At 35.0% G+C, this 17,549-nt stretch overlaps 1 protein-coding gene across 1 annotated transcript in view; it reads right to left on the bottom strand.

Moving 5' to 3' along the window:
* DCC (DCC netrin 1 receptor) overlaps positions 1-17,549 on the bottom strand; it is a 1,105,377-nt gene that overhangs the window by 272,615 nt on the left and 815,213 nt on the right. The window contains exons 10-12 of the mRNA XM_087439250.1: positions 16,670-16,818; positions 14,887-15,025; positions 7,466-7,515 (exon numbers count right to left, since the gene is read on the bottom strand). Coding sequence (XP_087295376.1) covers positions 7,466-7,515; positions 14,887-15,025; positions 16,670-16,818 — 338 coding nt within the window. The remainder of the gene's footprint in view (positions 1-7,465; positions 7,516-14,886; positions 15,026-16,669; positions 16,819-17,549) is intronic.

Below are 17,549 nucleotides of genomic sequence, written 5' to 3'. Positions count from 1 at the left end.
CTGCTTTTACCTACTGGTGGGACTGAACCTATTCATGTCCTCCAAATAATCAACCACTCCAACTCTAAGGGCAATGTCCATAAACTAAATTAAAATCAGAGGCCTTATCACTAGACCTAGGTTCATTTAATTTAAGCCCATTATTAAAATTCCCACTTTTCAAAAATGTATGACTTGAGGAAAATCTCATTAAACTTCACGGAAAGGCTAAAGTGAGCTTTGCCTTCTGTGCCAATGAGAAATGGAGCCATTAGAAATATGTGTGATGAAATACAAATTACAAGGTGACATTAATGCGGGACTAGAACTTAAAGAGGATGGTATTCTATCACATACTTTAGTCTCTTTGTCAAAAATCTTTGTGCAAGTATACCAAATGGCAGTGACTATAACAAAGTTGGAAAGAGCAAAATACAATAACCTCGAAACACACAACACCAAGAAATGATGCATTTAAGAATTTGAAATATGAAGATGAGACCCTTCAAGAAAATGATTTTCTCATCTTGTTTACATTATCAAATTTTATATAGACATGGAGATTTAATCGTGACTCTAACTTATTCAAATCCTGTAATAGATGTCATAGGTAGTTTCCTATGACTTATAAAGACTTTTATAAGTCTTATAAATACTTTATAAAGACTGTTCCTAGATTCACTTCTAGCTTTTCATAAATTTAACTTTTCTTCACTTAAATCAATTTGTATTTTTATTTTAAATTAATTCAGGTAAGAATGTTCTTTTTGGGGGAATGAGGTTGCTCAATTTGTGGAGTACGTCGTTCTTGTTTGGAATAGATACAATGGCATGAAGATAAGTAACTTTGAAAAAGTTTTAAAGATAGTATTTAGTATGAAAGTGTTTTGTAGAAAGAAATAATTTGGGCAAAGCAAAGTTAAACAAATACTTTCCACAGCCTTTAGTATCTCCAATAGGGGACTTATATTTCTCACAATTTTTTAAACCATGCAACCTCATTTCTTAGAAAAGTATCACAGGCAAGTATTCTCTGGGATAGAGTTTGAGAAGAATAGCTCTAAGAAAATGAGTGATCGTGTGATGTTAAGATATGATTTGCATTTCCAAAGTACTCTCTTATTCAACCTATTTAAAGAACGCATTTAAATTGGCAAGATAGATTTATATTATTTAAAAATTGGTTATCCAATTTTTTTTCACTATCCTAATAACCTTCCCATTTGTAGTTTATCGTTATCCATTCATTGTGTTTTCACTGAAGAAAAGATGGAAACTGTTGACTTATTGGAACTTAAAAAAAATCAAGGGATCAATTTAGCTACTGGTTAGGAGCTTTGGTCTAAATTGTGGTGGGATGTGAAACTGATGCTGGTGACCAAAATTATTCTTTCAGAGTTACTCCAGAACAATCGGATGCATACAGTTCTAGTTCCTTATCATTAACTACAACAGTTGGCTCTATCACTAAATTTTTTAAAAACAATTCATAAATGTGGGACCTTGGAACAGAAGTATTCTGAAAGTACTATCAATAACGGGAAGTGAGATGTTTATTCCCAGCCAATTAAACATCTACCTATACTCTTGACCACTATAATTCATTAAATCTTTCATTTCCCTGTGAGAGTGAAGATCTAAAACTTTAAAAGTGTTTCATTTCTCTACTAAGATGAAGTGAAAAGGCCAAAAAAAAGTTCCATAATTGGTTTCCTCACTCTTTTATAAGTAAGTCAGTTTACAGAAAGTAGAATGTGGTTGTCAGGATGTGGAAGAAGGGGAGGAATGGGATTTTATTATTTAATGGGCACAGAGTTTCAGTTTGAGAAGATGAAAAGAGTTCTGGAGATGGATGGTGGTGATGATTGCACTATAATGTGAATGTACTTATGCCACCAAACTGTACATTTAAAAATCGTTAAAATGGTAAATTTTATGGTATGTATATTTTACCACAATGAAAAAGTATCCATTAAAAAAGAAGTAAGCAGGCTAGTAGCTATCTGAAGATGGGTTCTATCCAAATTACAGACCAAACACAATTTTATTCTTGAGGGAGTCTCACAAATTATTACATGTTGTCTGACTTGAATATAATATAAAAATTTATATCCAATGTAGTCTATTCTACAAATTCTAGACAAAAACAGAAAGACTAGACTGCAAGAACTATCAGGAAACATTGTCTTCCTTATAATTATGCTCTTACCCTCACACCCTTCCCAAAACTGTTTCAATCACAGTTCCCTGCACTTATGTGTGCTCAAAGAACAGTCATGTAATGAATCTATGAAGGGATCAACAACTAAAATAAATACAGGAGATCTACACCTACTTGAATTTAATTGAATGATAACTGGACCAGACACTGTATTCAAGCAGAAATGTTCTGTGTATTATGACCAAGTACAAATACCAGTGTGAAGTTTGTGAGTGTAAATGTTACTGTAAATGCTAGTCTCTAACTCATCTTTACACAGAATCAGTCCCCATCCAAGTTCTCCTATGTGTCCTCTTTTTCTACATTAAATCCATTTCAGAAACTCGCTCTATTTGTGAGAGGAGGACTCAGAGCTCTGGCTCCAAAAAATTCAGTGGTCAAAGTGTATTTTAGGAAGAACTTAGGATGATTCAAAAAACATTTGTTTATGTGTTTTTTGCACGGCTATCTGAGGCCTATGCCGAGGTACAACATACAAGAAAGAGATCAATATTCAAGGAAACATGGTGAGAATGAAGAGTGGTTCCAGAACACCTGTGTGAATAGTGTGTTTTCAGGGTGGTTGCGATGCAGCAGGGAGCAGTGTGAGTTCAAGTGCCCTCTGCACATCCAAGAGAAGACAACCTCAATTTTAGGGGAAAAAAACATAGAGGACCTGCAAATTAATATCATAACTCACACTGGCTCTTTGTTTGCCATTCCTCAAATTTCTCCCTTCTCCTCACTTCCACGCTTTCGTTCACAGTACTTAACAAATGGTCATCCATTTGTTGGGAGTCAAATGCTCTTTACTCATTTAGCCATCCATTTGGCTATGGACTTCTGTTGACAAGATAATTAGCAGTAGTCCAATGACAGGAGACAAAGACCTCAGTCAAAAGCCATCCTGTCACACCACGTCTTCAGAAGCATGCTCTTCTGTGGTTACCCAATGATAAAACATTCAGATTCCCTCTGTGTTGTTAAGAAAAAAAAAAGAAAAAGAGAGACTCTAAAACATCTGGGGCAAAATGATCGGTTTGTTTTTTGGAATTGGAAGTTGCTGTTTTTAATTCTCCCTTTGAGTAGTTTCTGGGTAAAGGGAATTGTATGATCACTAAACTAATTTTTGAGTTATTTAAGCATGCCAAATTATGCTCAAACATGGGGAAGGGAGACACTTTAAGATGCAGGGAGATACTAGTCACTTTTTCTACTGTTGCAGTGAACGCATTTCACACACTATCAAACTGTGAGTGATTCACTGGGTACCAGCTTTTAGGAATGCAACAAAATGACATCCACATAGACGCATCTGGTGTTCAAGGATAAGGATTTCAACAACAGAGAGGTGCAGTGATATAATGAGAGGAATTCACCATTCTGCATTTAAAAAATCTAAACTTGCACAACGATCCATGCCTGATGATATAGAGGATTTTATTTTTTCTTAATTGGGTTTAATATTTCATTCCTTGTAATCATCCTATAGTGCTTAGTCGATAAATATGAACTTGCAACTTAAGTCCAGTATACTTTAATCAATATACTTGTGCCATTGTCTCTAATTCTGTAATGATAAAATGACTGAGAAAAGGTCTAACAAGTAGAAATACAGTCATAGACGTTTGGAGCTTCAAAAGATTCTTTAGAGATTATCTCTCCAACCCTCTCATCTTATCAATGAGAAAATAACATCAACTTAAAAGAGTTGCAATAGGTTAAATGTGGTTACATGAAAAGTGAATTTTCTCTCATATGTTTTCCTACTAAACTATGTGCTCTGTGAAGGCAAAGACTGGGTCATATATGTATATATAGTAATATAGTAGGTCTAAATACAGTGTGTATATATATATATGTATATATATGTATATGTATATATATAGTAGATAAATATATATATGTAGTAAGTACACAGTAAATGTTGAATGAGTAAATGAAACTGAGGCACAGTGACTTTGCAAGATCTCAAAGAGCTAGTAAAAGAGCCCAAGCATCTTGAATACTAGCAGTCTCTAAATGTTCTTATTCTCAGAACTTTTCTATTGGAACCTAGGGAAATAATCAAGTGCCAACATAAGCTCTTTGCATTCTATAAATTTGTGCTTTATATGCTAGCCAACTAATTAAGTTGTAATATTTATTTATTCAAATAATTAAATTTCAAGGTAAGATCTCATGAAAATTATCCTTATAAAAACTTTTCATAATAAAACAGTCACATTTTAAAGTTCATACTCTAAACCATTGTTTTCTCTTTTCTTGTGAAGATGTTATTTCTTGTAAAGAAATTTTAGTAAGAGACATAACCATCTAATCATGACCCATTATTACCTAAAATCTAGGATCTATAGATAAAGCCATTCTTTCAAAACAAAATTTGTATTCACAGTTAGCTTGGAGAAAGGGAATCAAGACTGTTCTGTGACTATGGCTTTATAAAGGCAATCTACTATACTGGGTTTTTGAGAACAAATTAGTAACAGAATTTCTTTTGGTTCTTTTATCTAAATGTATAAGGATCTCTCTATTTGCATAGCCTGGAACATGATTTCTCTATCCAATTGGCTTATAGGTGGCCATACCCTTAACAAGTAGCTACAAATGGTCATTTTATACCTTACAGTGACCTCTTAGTTCTATCTACAGAAATCCTAGCCATCTGTGTACAAAAATATTAGCACCACCAAATTCCTCACTGTCAATAAAATAATCAATTATGTTCTGTAATTGTAAATATGATATAGAATAAAATTTTAAAATATGACTCTGTTCCTTCTGTATTAAATAAAAATATCAAGAAAAAAGAATTAAAGTCATAATTCCGATAGTCTAAAAAGAATACAATACTTATCCGACTACAATATTTCTTTTTAAATAAATTTTGTTCCTTAAAATGGTAATAATCAGAGGTAAATATTAATATATTTGAGAATTCTTTTGTTTCAAACAGAAGATCAAAATAGAATATTGTTTTTAGCTTTCTCTTCATCAAAGTACTGGGAACGAAAAAAGAGTGTTTTGATCATCCAGTTTCCTTCTCTTTGGTCCAAGAAAAATAATGATTAATTTAAATTTCTTAAAAGCTAGGAAATGAGATAAAGGGAGGCAGAGGAGAGTAAGAGGCTTTCCAGCATCTGGGTCTGCTGTATTCATTCTGAAAAACTAATGAACAAGTAAAGAGATGACTACAAGAGGATAGAAGCAGGGGTGTTTATATTTGGTTACTGCAAGCATTGCATATTATAAAAGAGTATGGGCTGTGATATTTGTGTGTATATATATAAATCAGTTGAAAAAGTCAATTTTGCAATCCAGGAATTCCCTCTTCAGGAGGGCAATAAATCCATATTTAAATACAGTCAGCATCCAAGGTCGTTCAATAATGCCTTATTCACATTTCAGAAGAAAACATTCATCCTTTGCTGGAGTAGACTTTTAGAGGAAATGAGCACACACACACAAAATAGCTTACATCCATTTCTATGTTCTGTCCTGGAGGAAAGACATGAGGTGGGTGAAAGCTAATAAAAATGAGTCATTAAAATAAGAGAAACTATAATATGTTTTCCAAAGGTCATTTATTAACAACCTACAATACTTGTAAAAATCTACTTGACTTTGATTTGGCAGTCTCTTCATTTGAGTGGCACATAGGTAGAACATTTAACATTGCTGCAAATCATAATGTTTTTTTAGGATGATGTTTATTTCTAGTTATTTTCCTTTAGCTCATTTTTTTCTCCCTAAGTTTACTTATTTTTCTCCCTTCTAATTTTTTTTTTGTGTGTGAGGAAGATCAGCCCTGAGCTAACATCGATGCTAATCCTCCTCTTTTTGCTGAGGAAGACTGGCTCTGAGCTAACATCTATTGCCAATCCTCCTCCTTTTTTTTTTTCACCAAAGCCCCAGGAGATAGTTGTATGTCATAGTTGCACATCCTTCTAGTTGCTGTATGTGGGATGCGGCCTCAGCATGGCCAGAGAAGCGGTGCGTCTGTGTGCGCCTGGGATCTGAACCCGGGCCGCCAATAGTGGAGTGCGCGCACTTAACTGCTAAGCCATGGGGTGGGCCCTCTCCCTTCTAATTTTAAATTGACTTCACTAGTTCTTATTCAGTATAGTGCCTAAAAATATGAGGCTAACATTTTTAGAGACATTTCAACAGCTACAAAAGGTAAATTCATTTGACAGAGGCAAATCTGATCAAAGTCACAAAATAGGGTTTCATCAGGGATTTTTGCAAAATATGGCAAGGAATTGTACATTGAGAGAAGTAATAGCTACCAACACTAAGTTGGATCCATTGTATATGTTATATTACTACTTCCTCATGATAAATCAGTAAGGAAGGTATTAACACACATGCTAGTTGAATATGGAGACTGAGGTTTGGTGAGGTTGGAAACTTTTCTAAGATCACATACAGTTATTTAAAGGGCAACCTAGGATTAAAAAACATAACATGACTTCCTCTAAGACCCATATAATTTCCCTGCCACGTCCCAGATCATAGAGACCAGTTAGGCCAATCTCCTCACTGAGGCCCAGGGATACTGAAATGATTTCCCTGAATGCACACAACCAGGTGATGAAGGAGACAGGCCAGACCAATCCTGGTTTGCTTCATTCTACTATATGATTTTGGCTTATCTTCAACTGTGAGACACAACTGAAATAAGGTGATCTTTCTAGAAAACTGATTTCTGACAATAGGCTCCTTATCTTCTGCTATACCTAGCCTAATTGAAGCCCTTTTAGAAGTTATATCAACTTTACAGGCCAGAAAAACTGTTACCCAGTTATCACTGGGTAACATTGCTTCATAAATATAATCTTATTGGACCTCAAGAATGATCTTCAACGTCTATATCTATAAGGGAAGAATAGAGATGATGATGAAATATTCAATTCTAGTTAATTGGCCAGGAATAAAGTCTTTCTTTATCCCACCTCTTCCAATTGTTTTATTCATTCCCACATTCAGTTGCTCCATCTAGCACATTACATCCTCTACTGGTAAGTATAAATAAATAGACATCTTTATTTCCTAATGGAACAGCCTTTAATCATTAAAACATTTATAAAATCAAGTGTACTATTAGTAGACAGATCCGTCCTTTAATTCAAGTGTAGTAGAAAAAGATGTGGGATCCATGCCACTCACTACGCTGCTCTGGAACCTTTTTTCACATGGAAGCCACCATTCACTTAACAAGGTGGATGTATGAGCGAAAGTTATACGTGTATACGTAACGAAATAGTGAACGTTTCAATGACTTACCCTTGAATTAACTACTTCCAGCGAGACGTTCTGAGGCGGGGCACTTGGCACTAAAAGGAATAAACCAAGGTGAGATGGTTACTGCCAAAGCCATGAAAGAGAAACTATAACCCTCTTTAAAAGAAGAAAGCATGTCTTTTTCACAGTTCATAATGATAATTAGGTAGGTTGATCCAGGCGGCACTTCAAAATTTTCCTGCAGAGATGAAAAATAACTGCTTTTGTTTATTTTTTCTCACCTGGTGGGCCTGTTATCCATCTAGGGAGTCCTCAAAACTGTTAGGCAAGAGAGCACCTGCCGTGATACCAAATACTGCCATTTAATTACAGCTTTCTTGCAATAACCTTCCCAGAGAAACCAATAAAAATGCACAGGAGATTTCCTGGAGTGGTTTTAAAGGCTTAAGATATTGTATATTTCAGGATCTGCGTGGTTTTATGATGAAATATGTCATTCTAATGGTCACTCATGCTGCTTAATCTCTTTAATGCAATCTTTATTATCTCTTAAAAAGTGAAAAGAAGAAATACATCCCTTTATTTAGCTGTATGCAATTAAACCTGTGTGTCATAGATGTAAGCAGGTTACCAAATAGCATTCGGTGAATCAATTCTATGAACAAAGGAGCAGTTTACTTTTCTTTGTGGATTTTCCAGGTATTTTGTTTCTCTTGCCTGCATTTTGATTGTCCCACTCCTTCATGGAAGAAGGAAGAACATATATATATTTCTGTATAATACTTGTAATGAATATTTACTGTATTAAAAAGTGAATATTCTATCATGTGAGTAATTCAAAGACAACTAACTATTCACTGAATGGCTGTTATGTGTCAGGCACTGTTCTAGATGTCTTGGATGAATCATCAACAAAATAAAGCTTTCTGCCCCACAAAAGAAATAGAAGTAGCCTTCAATAAATGCTTAATATATACTAATAAAATGAGTAGTCCCTCTTCCTGTTCATGCCAAATTGATGAATTTAATAGATAAGAAATGCTCTCAGCATTTTCAGAAATTTAAGGGCCATTTTTTTGTCATGTTCCCCTTCTTTAAATTAAACTTGGACAATATTTATGCTTTGCTAGGGTACTTAAATCTTACCTTGAATTTACTTATGCCTTATTCTGATTTTACCTTCTGAAAAGTAATCATCATGAGGGCATGACATATGTGTGATTAATCCTTTTATTCTCCAAACTGACATTCAGTTAATATTTACTGACTCAATGATTAAATGAACAAATGGATACTTACTTAAATATTAGCTCCTGGACCCTTCTGGACATGATGGGAGTTGTAATCTCTTATGTTGTTTTGATTTTGAACATCTTGTCCTTTTTTTTTTTTTTTTTTTTTGCTGAGTGAGATGTGCCCTGAGCTAACATCTGTTGTCAGTCTTCCTCTATTTTGTGTGTGAGCTGCCATTACAGCATGGCCACTGATAGATGAGCGGTTCAGGTCCACGCCTGGGAACCGAACCTGGGCTGCCAAAAAGGAGTGCACCGAACTTAACCACTAGGCCACTGGGGCTGGTCATGAAATTCTTGTGCTAGTGCTTGATAAAGGTTGTAGCCAATGTAGCTTGTGATAAAATACTTCCAGGGGCTTGTTTTTCATTAATTAGGTCAATAAATATTCTTTCAAAAATATTTCATAATTTAGAAAATAGACTTTATTATTTCATTTCTTTTAGTTCATATTATGGTTTTCTTATCAAAAACAGAATATAATCCCCACAGGGACCAGGATTTTTGTTCCTTTTGAAGCTGCATCCCCAGTATTGATAAAAATGTCAGGCATGTGGGGCACACTCAACAAATATTTGTGGAATTAATTAATAGAAAGATTATAAGCTATTATAAAAGCTTTTTCATATTCAGTCACAACAAGCTTTCTTTTTGCAATTTCATTTTTTAAATTAAGGTATAGCATACATACAGGAAAGTGCACAAATCTGGTACGTATGACTGGTGAAGTTGTATGTGTGTGGGTGTGTTCCTATTTAACACCACCTAGCTCAAGATAGAGAGCATTTTCAGTACCCTGGAAAGCTCACTTGCCTCTCTTCCCTGTCAATACCCTTCTACAAGTAACCAATATTCTGACTTCTACCATAGGTTAGTTTAGCTAGTTTTTGAGCCTACTAAAAATGAAAGCATAGTGTTGTGGCTTTTTTCCAGGCTGCCTTCTCTTGCTCATTATTATTTCTTGAGATTCATTCATGTTGTTCCATGTGCAGTAGTTCTTAGAGTTTTTGTTTATTTGTTATCGCTCCATAGTATTATAATACGTGACTATTCCATTTTATGTTTATCCATTCTGTTGATGAATAGTATTTGGATTATTTCCAGTTTGGGCCTATGAAAATAAACCTGCTGTAAAAATTCTTGTACATGCCTTTTGGTGGACAATTGTACTCATTTCATTCACTATATACCTATGAGTGGAAATACTGGTCAGCGTGGAAACCCCTGTAGGAGTTAACACATATATTAAGTTTTAATAGATACAAAGTTTTCCAAAGTGGTTGCACCAATTTACACTCCTACTAAGAATATATCAAGGTTCTAGTTGCCCCATATCCTTACCAACACTTGTTTATTTCAATCTTTTTAATTTTAGTAATTTGGTAAGTGTATAATATTTTTATCTGCTTTTCCCTGAGGACTAGTAATGTCAAGCATCTTTTCACATGTTTAGTGGTATTCGGATATCCTTTTTTGTTGAGTTCTTAAAGTATGTTTTTATTAACACTGATCAGTTCCCCCCAAATCTCATCTCTAACATTTTCATTCTTTTATATATTATATTCCATTTTCATGTTACTGTTATTAAAACGTCAAGATATTTATTCTCTCTAAAGCGAAAATAATCAGAAGGACTCTTCTGCATCTGGCAACATTTATATCTTCTCATCTCTATAAATGTTATGTTAATGAAACAGGACTTCTCTGAACTACCTTCACAGACCATTGGCCATCTCAGTCCAGTATCCAGGAAAGGGAAGAATGCAGAGGCTTTAATATGATGATCTCTACATGTTTCTTTGAAAGAGGAAAGATTAAGAGATAGGCTGGAAATAACAATGATGTGTGTGGTCAGAAGCACTAAAACTGATATCCTCACAACGAGGAAGAATTTAATATGATCCATATTCAAATTATTCTGTAAAGCATTGAAAATTAAAAGTTCCACAAACTGAAAAAAATGGTATGCTCTAAATCATATAATTTCACAAACTTCTGAAAAATATAATTCTTTAAAAGCCAAGTTTGGAAATGATATCAATATTAAGTGATGATAAATCACTCCTTAAACACAGAAAAATCTTTCTAGTTTATATTCCACATGGTATTGTGATATTTACATGTCATATTATACTTTACTAATCATATTACACCTACTTTTTGACCAACTAAATCATATCAAAATATAATTTCAGTAACACCGGCTGAATTTATGATAGGTGATTGAATTTTGGAGGAAGAAGGTAACAGATTTATCATGTTTTGTTCTAGGTCCTGTGCTAGCTGCTATGTAACCCTCAAATGTTATTTTAATTTAAGTTTATAAATGTCATTTAACTTTTCATTTCCAGAAAGCCAAGAATACATAAGAGAAAAGATAAATACATATTCTTCTTCTGTTAACTACTACAATTTGAGAAGTATCAAGATTATTTTCTGTGTTAGGAATTGAAAGCCAATATAATAAAATCCCAAAGATGGTTGTAACAATGGCATTGATGTATTTTGTCTATTATTTTTATAATATAACTTTCTCTTACTTTTTCTTGATAGCACACTGATATTCTTGCCTTACATAGTCAGGAAAGAAAGTATAGAATTTTTTCTACAGCATTTTTAGCTATCAAGAGCCACTCTCCTTCTCACTATCAGTTTCCATATTATTTAGAGATGAATAGATACAATAGATAGGATCATATGCTTGGTGGAAGTGAGTAGAATCCACATTTATCTGGACTTTTTTTTATTTGTCTTCCCAAGATGTTTCATTGCCTCAGGAGGCGGAGGGTATGGACATAGTTCATTGCTTTTCCCCTCAAAATGTCAAGCAATCTATCATTTACAATAGGTTCATTAAAGCCAATCAGAGGTGTTTGGTGTGGAAATTCCCCTCAATATGGCAGAATATGCTGGTTTGCAACACATGATGAGGATACATTCTGTGGAGTAGGTAAAGTTCCCACATTGGTAAATTAATCTCCATTCAGACAGGCACTTGAATTCCTTCCCTGAGCAAGTATGCACTGTCCTGTACACATAATTTATGGATTGAAATAATTCATATATAATGATGAGCTTTTTACTTTAAGGAATTAATAGGGGAATTTATTATAGACTAAGAGAAACTCAATATGTTTTCACATTGAATTCTGCCTCTTTACTTATGGGCTTATGTGACCTGGCTCTGCTGCTTACTGGCTTTTGTGACCTCTTTCTATATTAGTTTTGTCATCTGTAAAGCAGGGAAAATTATAGTATCATGAGGATTAAAGGTTAATTATGAAAAGCAATTAGAGCAGGGCCTCACACTAGTAAGTACTCAATAAATATGAGTGATAACAGTAAGACGCACATTCCTATAGTTAAGTTTGCCTATGATATCAGGTCCCTCTGCTTTTGCACACAGGGCAAGCTGGCATGGACACTCATAAATGTTAATTCACTCATAACATCTGTTAATGACCTATCTATCTCAACTAGTTCAAGAGACAGTGTTTGGGGACAACCTGGCAAAAGTAGTTACATCCCATACTAAATTTGAGGCTGCCCGGATCTGGTGCTCTACAATCCCAGTGGTTTGAAGAAGTGGATCATTGTAAACCTATGATACATTAAGTGGAGGAATTTGAATGAAAAACAATGTTTCTTCCCAGAAAAACAATTAAAGCAGAGCTAAACTAGACATGACAGCTCATCAGGATAAAAATCTTTATAAGCATCTTAGCATAACAGGGATGCCACTGGGATAATCAATTGAGAAAAAAATTATTTGCACTTCATTTTTGTTTTTATTCAATTTTTCTATTGTCCTAATATAAACTTTTTTTTTTTTTTTTTGCTGAGGAAGACCAGCCCTGAGCTAACATCTATTGCCAATCCTCCTCCTTTTTTTTTTTCCCTTTTTTCTCCCCAAAGCCCCAGTAGACAGTTGTATGTCATAGTTGCACATCCTGCTAGTTGCTGTATGTGGGACACCGCCTCAGCATGGCCCAACAAGCGGTGCGTCGGTGCACGCCCGGGATCCGAACCCGGGCCGCCAGTAGTGGAGCGTGCGCACTTCACCACTAAGCCACAGGGCCAGCCCCCTAATATAACTTTTTATGATAAGGATTTCTCTGACCTGTTAAGAAATATGATGCTCTCTATAACAGAGATGCATTTAGACACAGTCATATATTAAACTAGCCACACAAACGGGAAGACCTAAAGACTATACATAACAAACAATTGTACAGGTTTGGCTGAACTATCTTATTATTTCAATAAATATTTGCTGAGTCAAGATGAATACAGACATGAATGTAACAACACCCCTCATTTTAAGGAACATATAGTATAATGAGGAAAAGAGACATGTACATTGGCATAGATAACATTTATTAAACGCTTAAAATATGCCATGCTCATGTTTTAGGTGCTTACGTGGATTAGCCCATTTAATTTTCACAACTCCCTTTTATAACATTAAGAAAGTCAAGGAGAAGAAGGATGACTGAGGACTAGAAGTAGCTGCCTATTAAATGTGATTAAATACATCTACACATGATGTGTGACCTGAGCGCGGACAGCTTCAGTAGAGAGGAGAGCACATCAGATTGAAACAGAGAGAGGGGGACTGCAGAATAAGGGAATGGGAGCCAAGAGTGCAGGATTTTTCCTTGGAAATTAAAAGGGGTGAGTCAATTGTAAAGATGAATGCAGACAAGGTCAGGGAGCCTAGTCTAATGGGCCCATGAAGTTCCTGCTTCCTCCTATCAGATGCATCTGATAGAGGGAAGTTAGCGTCCATTGCACAGTGATGCATGTTGGATTAGGGTCGTGAAATTCTTCTATTAAGTGACAGGCATTTTCTAAGTCCTAAATGTTGCAGCACTTCGAGATGATAATTCTTGGACTTATGAGTAATAATCTATCTTTCTCACTTAAAACATTTAAAACCAAAGTGGAGAATAAGGCCACAGTATTATAGTTCAGAGTGTGAATGAAATCTACATAATTATGTAAAATATTCATTTTCATTTGTTTTCCTTTTATTTTTATAATTACAAGTTGTGAAGTAATTTATTCTGCCAATAAATATTCTGTTCTGTCTTGAATAACAGAATCAGATGGATGGGCATAAAAATTACATTAAAAATGATGCTGAAGTGGTGTCACATATAAAATATTTTTTTAAGTTGAAATTGCAAATGAGTATTACTCCTGTTTTCTTTGCACTGCCCTTAGTAACGTGCATGCCCTTCCTCATTCCATTGATATTGTGTGAAATATCCACACAGATATGTTCCCAGATTAAAGAATGGTGGATTGGTCAAGGAATCACAAGCTAAGGTCAGTTTTTTTAATTCAAAAGATCAATAATATATAGAATTACACACGCCAACATGGAAACTGTTGCTGAAAAGAAATAGCTTCTTGCCTTTTTACCATTTATGGAGGTCACATCTCTGCATTTCTGCACCTGCCTGAATATTCATTGGCCCCACATCGTATACTTTGCTGTACTTTATTTTTGCTTTTCATTAAATTTCCCAACATTTCATTACCACCCGTTTCTTAGATATCCAGTTTTCTCTACTACTCCTTTGTCAAATCCATCCTCTTCATTGAGATTTCTTCCTCTCCCTTTATGGCATTTAAGAAAATATGTTTGATCTTTCATTTGTTAGGCAAGGTACAAATAAAAGTATACATTTTTAATTTTAATACTTTCAATGCTGGATTATTTAGCCTAAATCTGTATGATGTATTTCCAAATTAAGAAATATATGTAGGAAGATTGTCCATCATTTACACTTTAAATTATCTACCTCCTTTTGGAACAAGAAACAAAAGAAACATGCCAATGTAAATTAGTCCACACACCTGCACAAATGTGTTTGTCTTTATAGAAATAAAGAAAAACAGAAAAAATTATTTTGAGCTCTTAGACAGTAGTTACACTTTGAAGATTACCTTTTAGGACATCCTGACTCAGAGTGTATACCTTTTGAAAGTTTAAATTTGACTAGATAGATAGTTTGAGTGAATTAGCCAAATTTCTAATTTATGCTAATATATCCCATAAAGTTTTAGTTAGGAAATATTGAAAATGGAATCTATGACATTCATACAATATTATTTCATTATTATAACAAATATGTGAGTCAAGGTTCATCGGCTGGAACTTACCATCAGAAAGCGTAACCACTGTTATATCATCAGTAGATACTCCTGGCCCATAGCGATTATAAGCTAGGAATCGAAGAGTATACTCCGTGAATTTTTTCAGGCCTTCCAGCTTATAAGACAGTCCATCAACTTCTATATTCTGGAGACATAAAACACCAAAATTGTTATTCAGGAGGCACATTAAAGCAGAAATGGCAGCCATTCTGTACAATCAGTGAATTGGATTTTAGACTCTTACAAAACTACACTCTAGCCTTATAATGAGTTGTTGTAAAACCTCACTTGTGACACACACTCCCCCACTAAAGCCTAAACCACTCTATAGACTCCTAGTTAAAATAGCACCACGCTATTTTTACAGTCATTAAGTTCCAATTTGTTTAACACCATCCAATACATTGAATGGCGTGCGGTGTTCCGCCCACATCGAATCCTGACAGGCAAAAGCAGCTTGTAAATCCATGGGAACAGAGAGCTGCTCCTGTGCCCTAAATGGAATAATTCACCAGGCAACAATAGATCTCTGCCTTCCCTCAGTGAAATATACCCTCGGCTCTTGAAACTGACAGATACTTTGCCACAATTTTTATGTCTCCACGTGCCATGAGGTAGTTCCAGACTGTTTTTCAACTCTTCACAGCTGCAGAAATGAGGTTCGGGAGGTGAAGGTCGCTGAGAAATCAGAGCCAGTTTGCTCTAGAAGACCCATTATTTAGCTCTCCACGATGATCCTCACACTCACATCCATCTCAAATAACATTGTTTTTGAATTTATTTAAACGGATTGGTGAAATGCATTATTGAAGAACTAAAATGTGTTAGAAAAAGGTGGATAGAATAGAGAGGTGAAAATAAGAGCTAAATAGCATGGAGATTGAAATGAGTGATTACACGGGTGGAGCTCTTAGTAATTCTTATCTTACAATATAACGTGGGACTTGAACTATTTCTGAATAGGACTATTGCAAAACGTTTTTTTAAAATGAAAAATCTCCATCATGCAGTTTATGTGGAAGCCTAAAGACAACATTATGCTTGGCAAACTTCACAACACATTGTAAGAACTCCACTATCCCAAGTTCAGCTCTGGACCTTTCCTATTTAACTATACACTTGTCTGTATGTCTTTTTCCACGTGAAGTTCAGAATCTGAAAGCAAACATTTCAATAGTCATATATATGTCACAAAACAGAATTGCTGAGGTTCACGTGTCTCCCTAAAGACTTATTTACTCTTACTTTACCTAAAAACCTAATTTCCCTTTTTTCAGGTGTCTGAGGTAACCACAGATTAGTAGCAAAATATAAGGAGGAGGGAGGTAGCCTTCTGGAGTAAGGTGTACTGAAAATAATGAAAAGTGACAGGTAACAGCCCGATGGTGAGGAGAGGACAGAAATAACATCAAATATATGAAAAAAGCAATTTGGCTGAGGTCATTGAATATGAGCTCAATCATCCCTGAGGATAAGGACGGAAAATGCAAATGCTTTCTGGGACCAGATAGTTTAATAGAAATGTGGTTACACTGGCCCAAGCCACTACCTACTGGAACAAAAAATTGGTGTCCTTTATACCGATGTCATCTTATTGCCCATTTGTCTCTATCACCACAAGAATTCAATTAAATTGTGAAAATTTTCCAATAAAAATACTTTAAAACTGATCAGCTCTCCAGTTAATGGGCTGGACACTGGACTGTATAAAGAGCCCGCAGATCTCCTATTTCTCCAACCCTAGAGCCATCCAATCGGTGACAGCAGTGGGGACCATTCCCTTGCCTACCTGTTCCTTCCCGGTGGACACTTCAGTGCAGAACAATCTGTAACCTTGGACTGGACCATTTGCATAGGCAGGGGGTTCCCAGGTAATAAGAATTGAGGTAGGTGAGGTAGATAGAGCTTGCAGGTTTTCTACTGGCCCTGGAACTTGCACTGTATACAAGAGAAATTGATTAGTATAAGAGGGTTCTCTTCCTTGAAAAAAACAAAATTACATCTTTCATAGTTCAAGGAAATTATAGCAGCATGTACTATTTTTAGAACCGTATAGAATAAGAATACAAAAATATAAAATATAATATAAAGTAACAAAATTTTAGAATCATTTCATTGTAAAATTCAGAAGAGGACTTATATTAACCCAAATTACTTATTTCATTTTTACAGTTGAGGAAACGGGTCAAGGAATATGTGACTAGGATAACGGCAGAAAAAGAAGGAGATTCTTTATGTAATCTAAATTCTTAGTATGGAAAATTTTCCACTACGCCAAAATACCTTTGCCTGTGTATTGCTAATAACTGCTGAAGGAAAAGAGAAAATGCAATTAGAACTTGTATATCATGATTCTACTTATAATTCAAATGGGCAGCACAGCCATGGATAATTTACCACATTGTCTTTATTTAAGTCAGCATTTTAAAATCTTTCCCAATTCTAGGTCCTTTAAATTAATTTCAGGATTCAATTTTCAATTTCACTTTCCAGTATTTTCTAGAAATACCAGAAAATTTTCTCTCATAACTATTTTTTTTTTTTTTTGTGAAGATGATCGGCCCTGAGCTAACATTTGCCAATCCTCCTCTTTTTGCTGAGAAAGACTGGCCCTGGGCTAACATCCATGCCCATCTTCCTCCACTTTATATGGGACGCCACCACAGCAT

This window comes from Ceratotherium simum, chromosome 14, assembly GCF_057802395.1.
Source record: "Ceratotherium simum simum isolate JZ-2026a chromosome 14, ASM5780239v1, whole genome shotgun sequence".
Lineage (NCBI taxonomy): Eukaryota > Metazoa > Chordata > Mammalia > Perissodactyla > Rhinocerotidae > Ceratotherium > Ceratotherium simum.
Note: the sequence above shows the minus strand (reverse complement) of the source record. Positions and strands in the feature narration are given on the sequence as shown.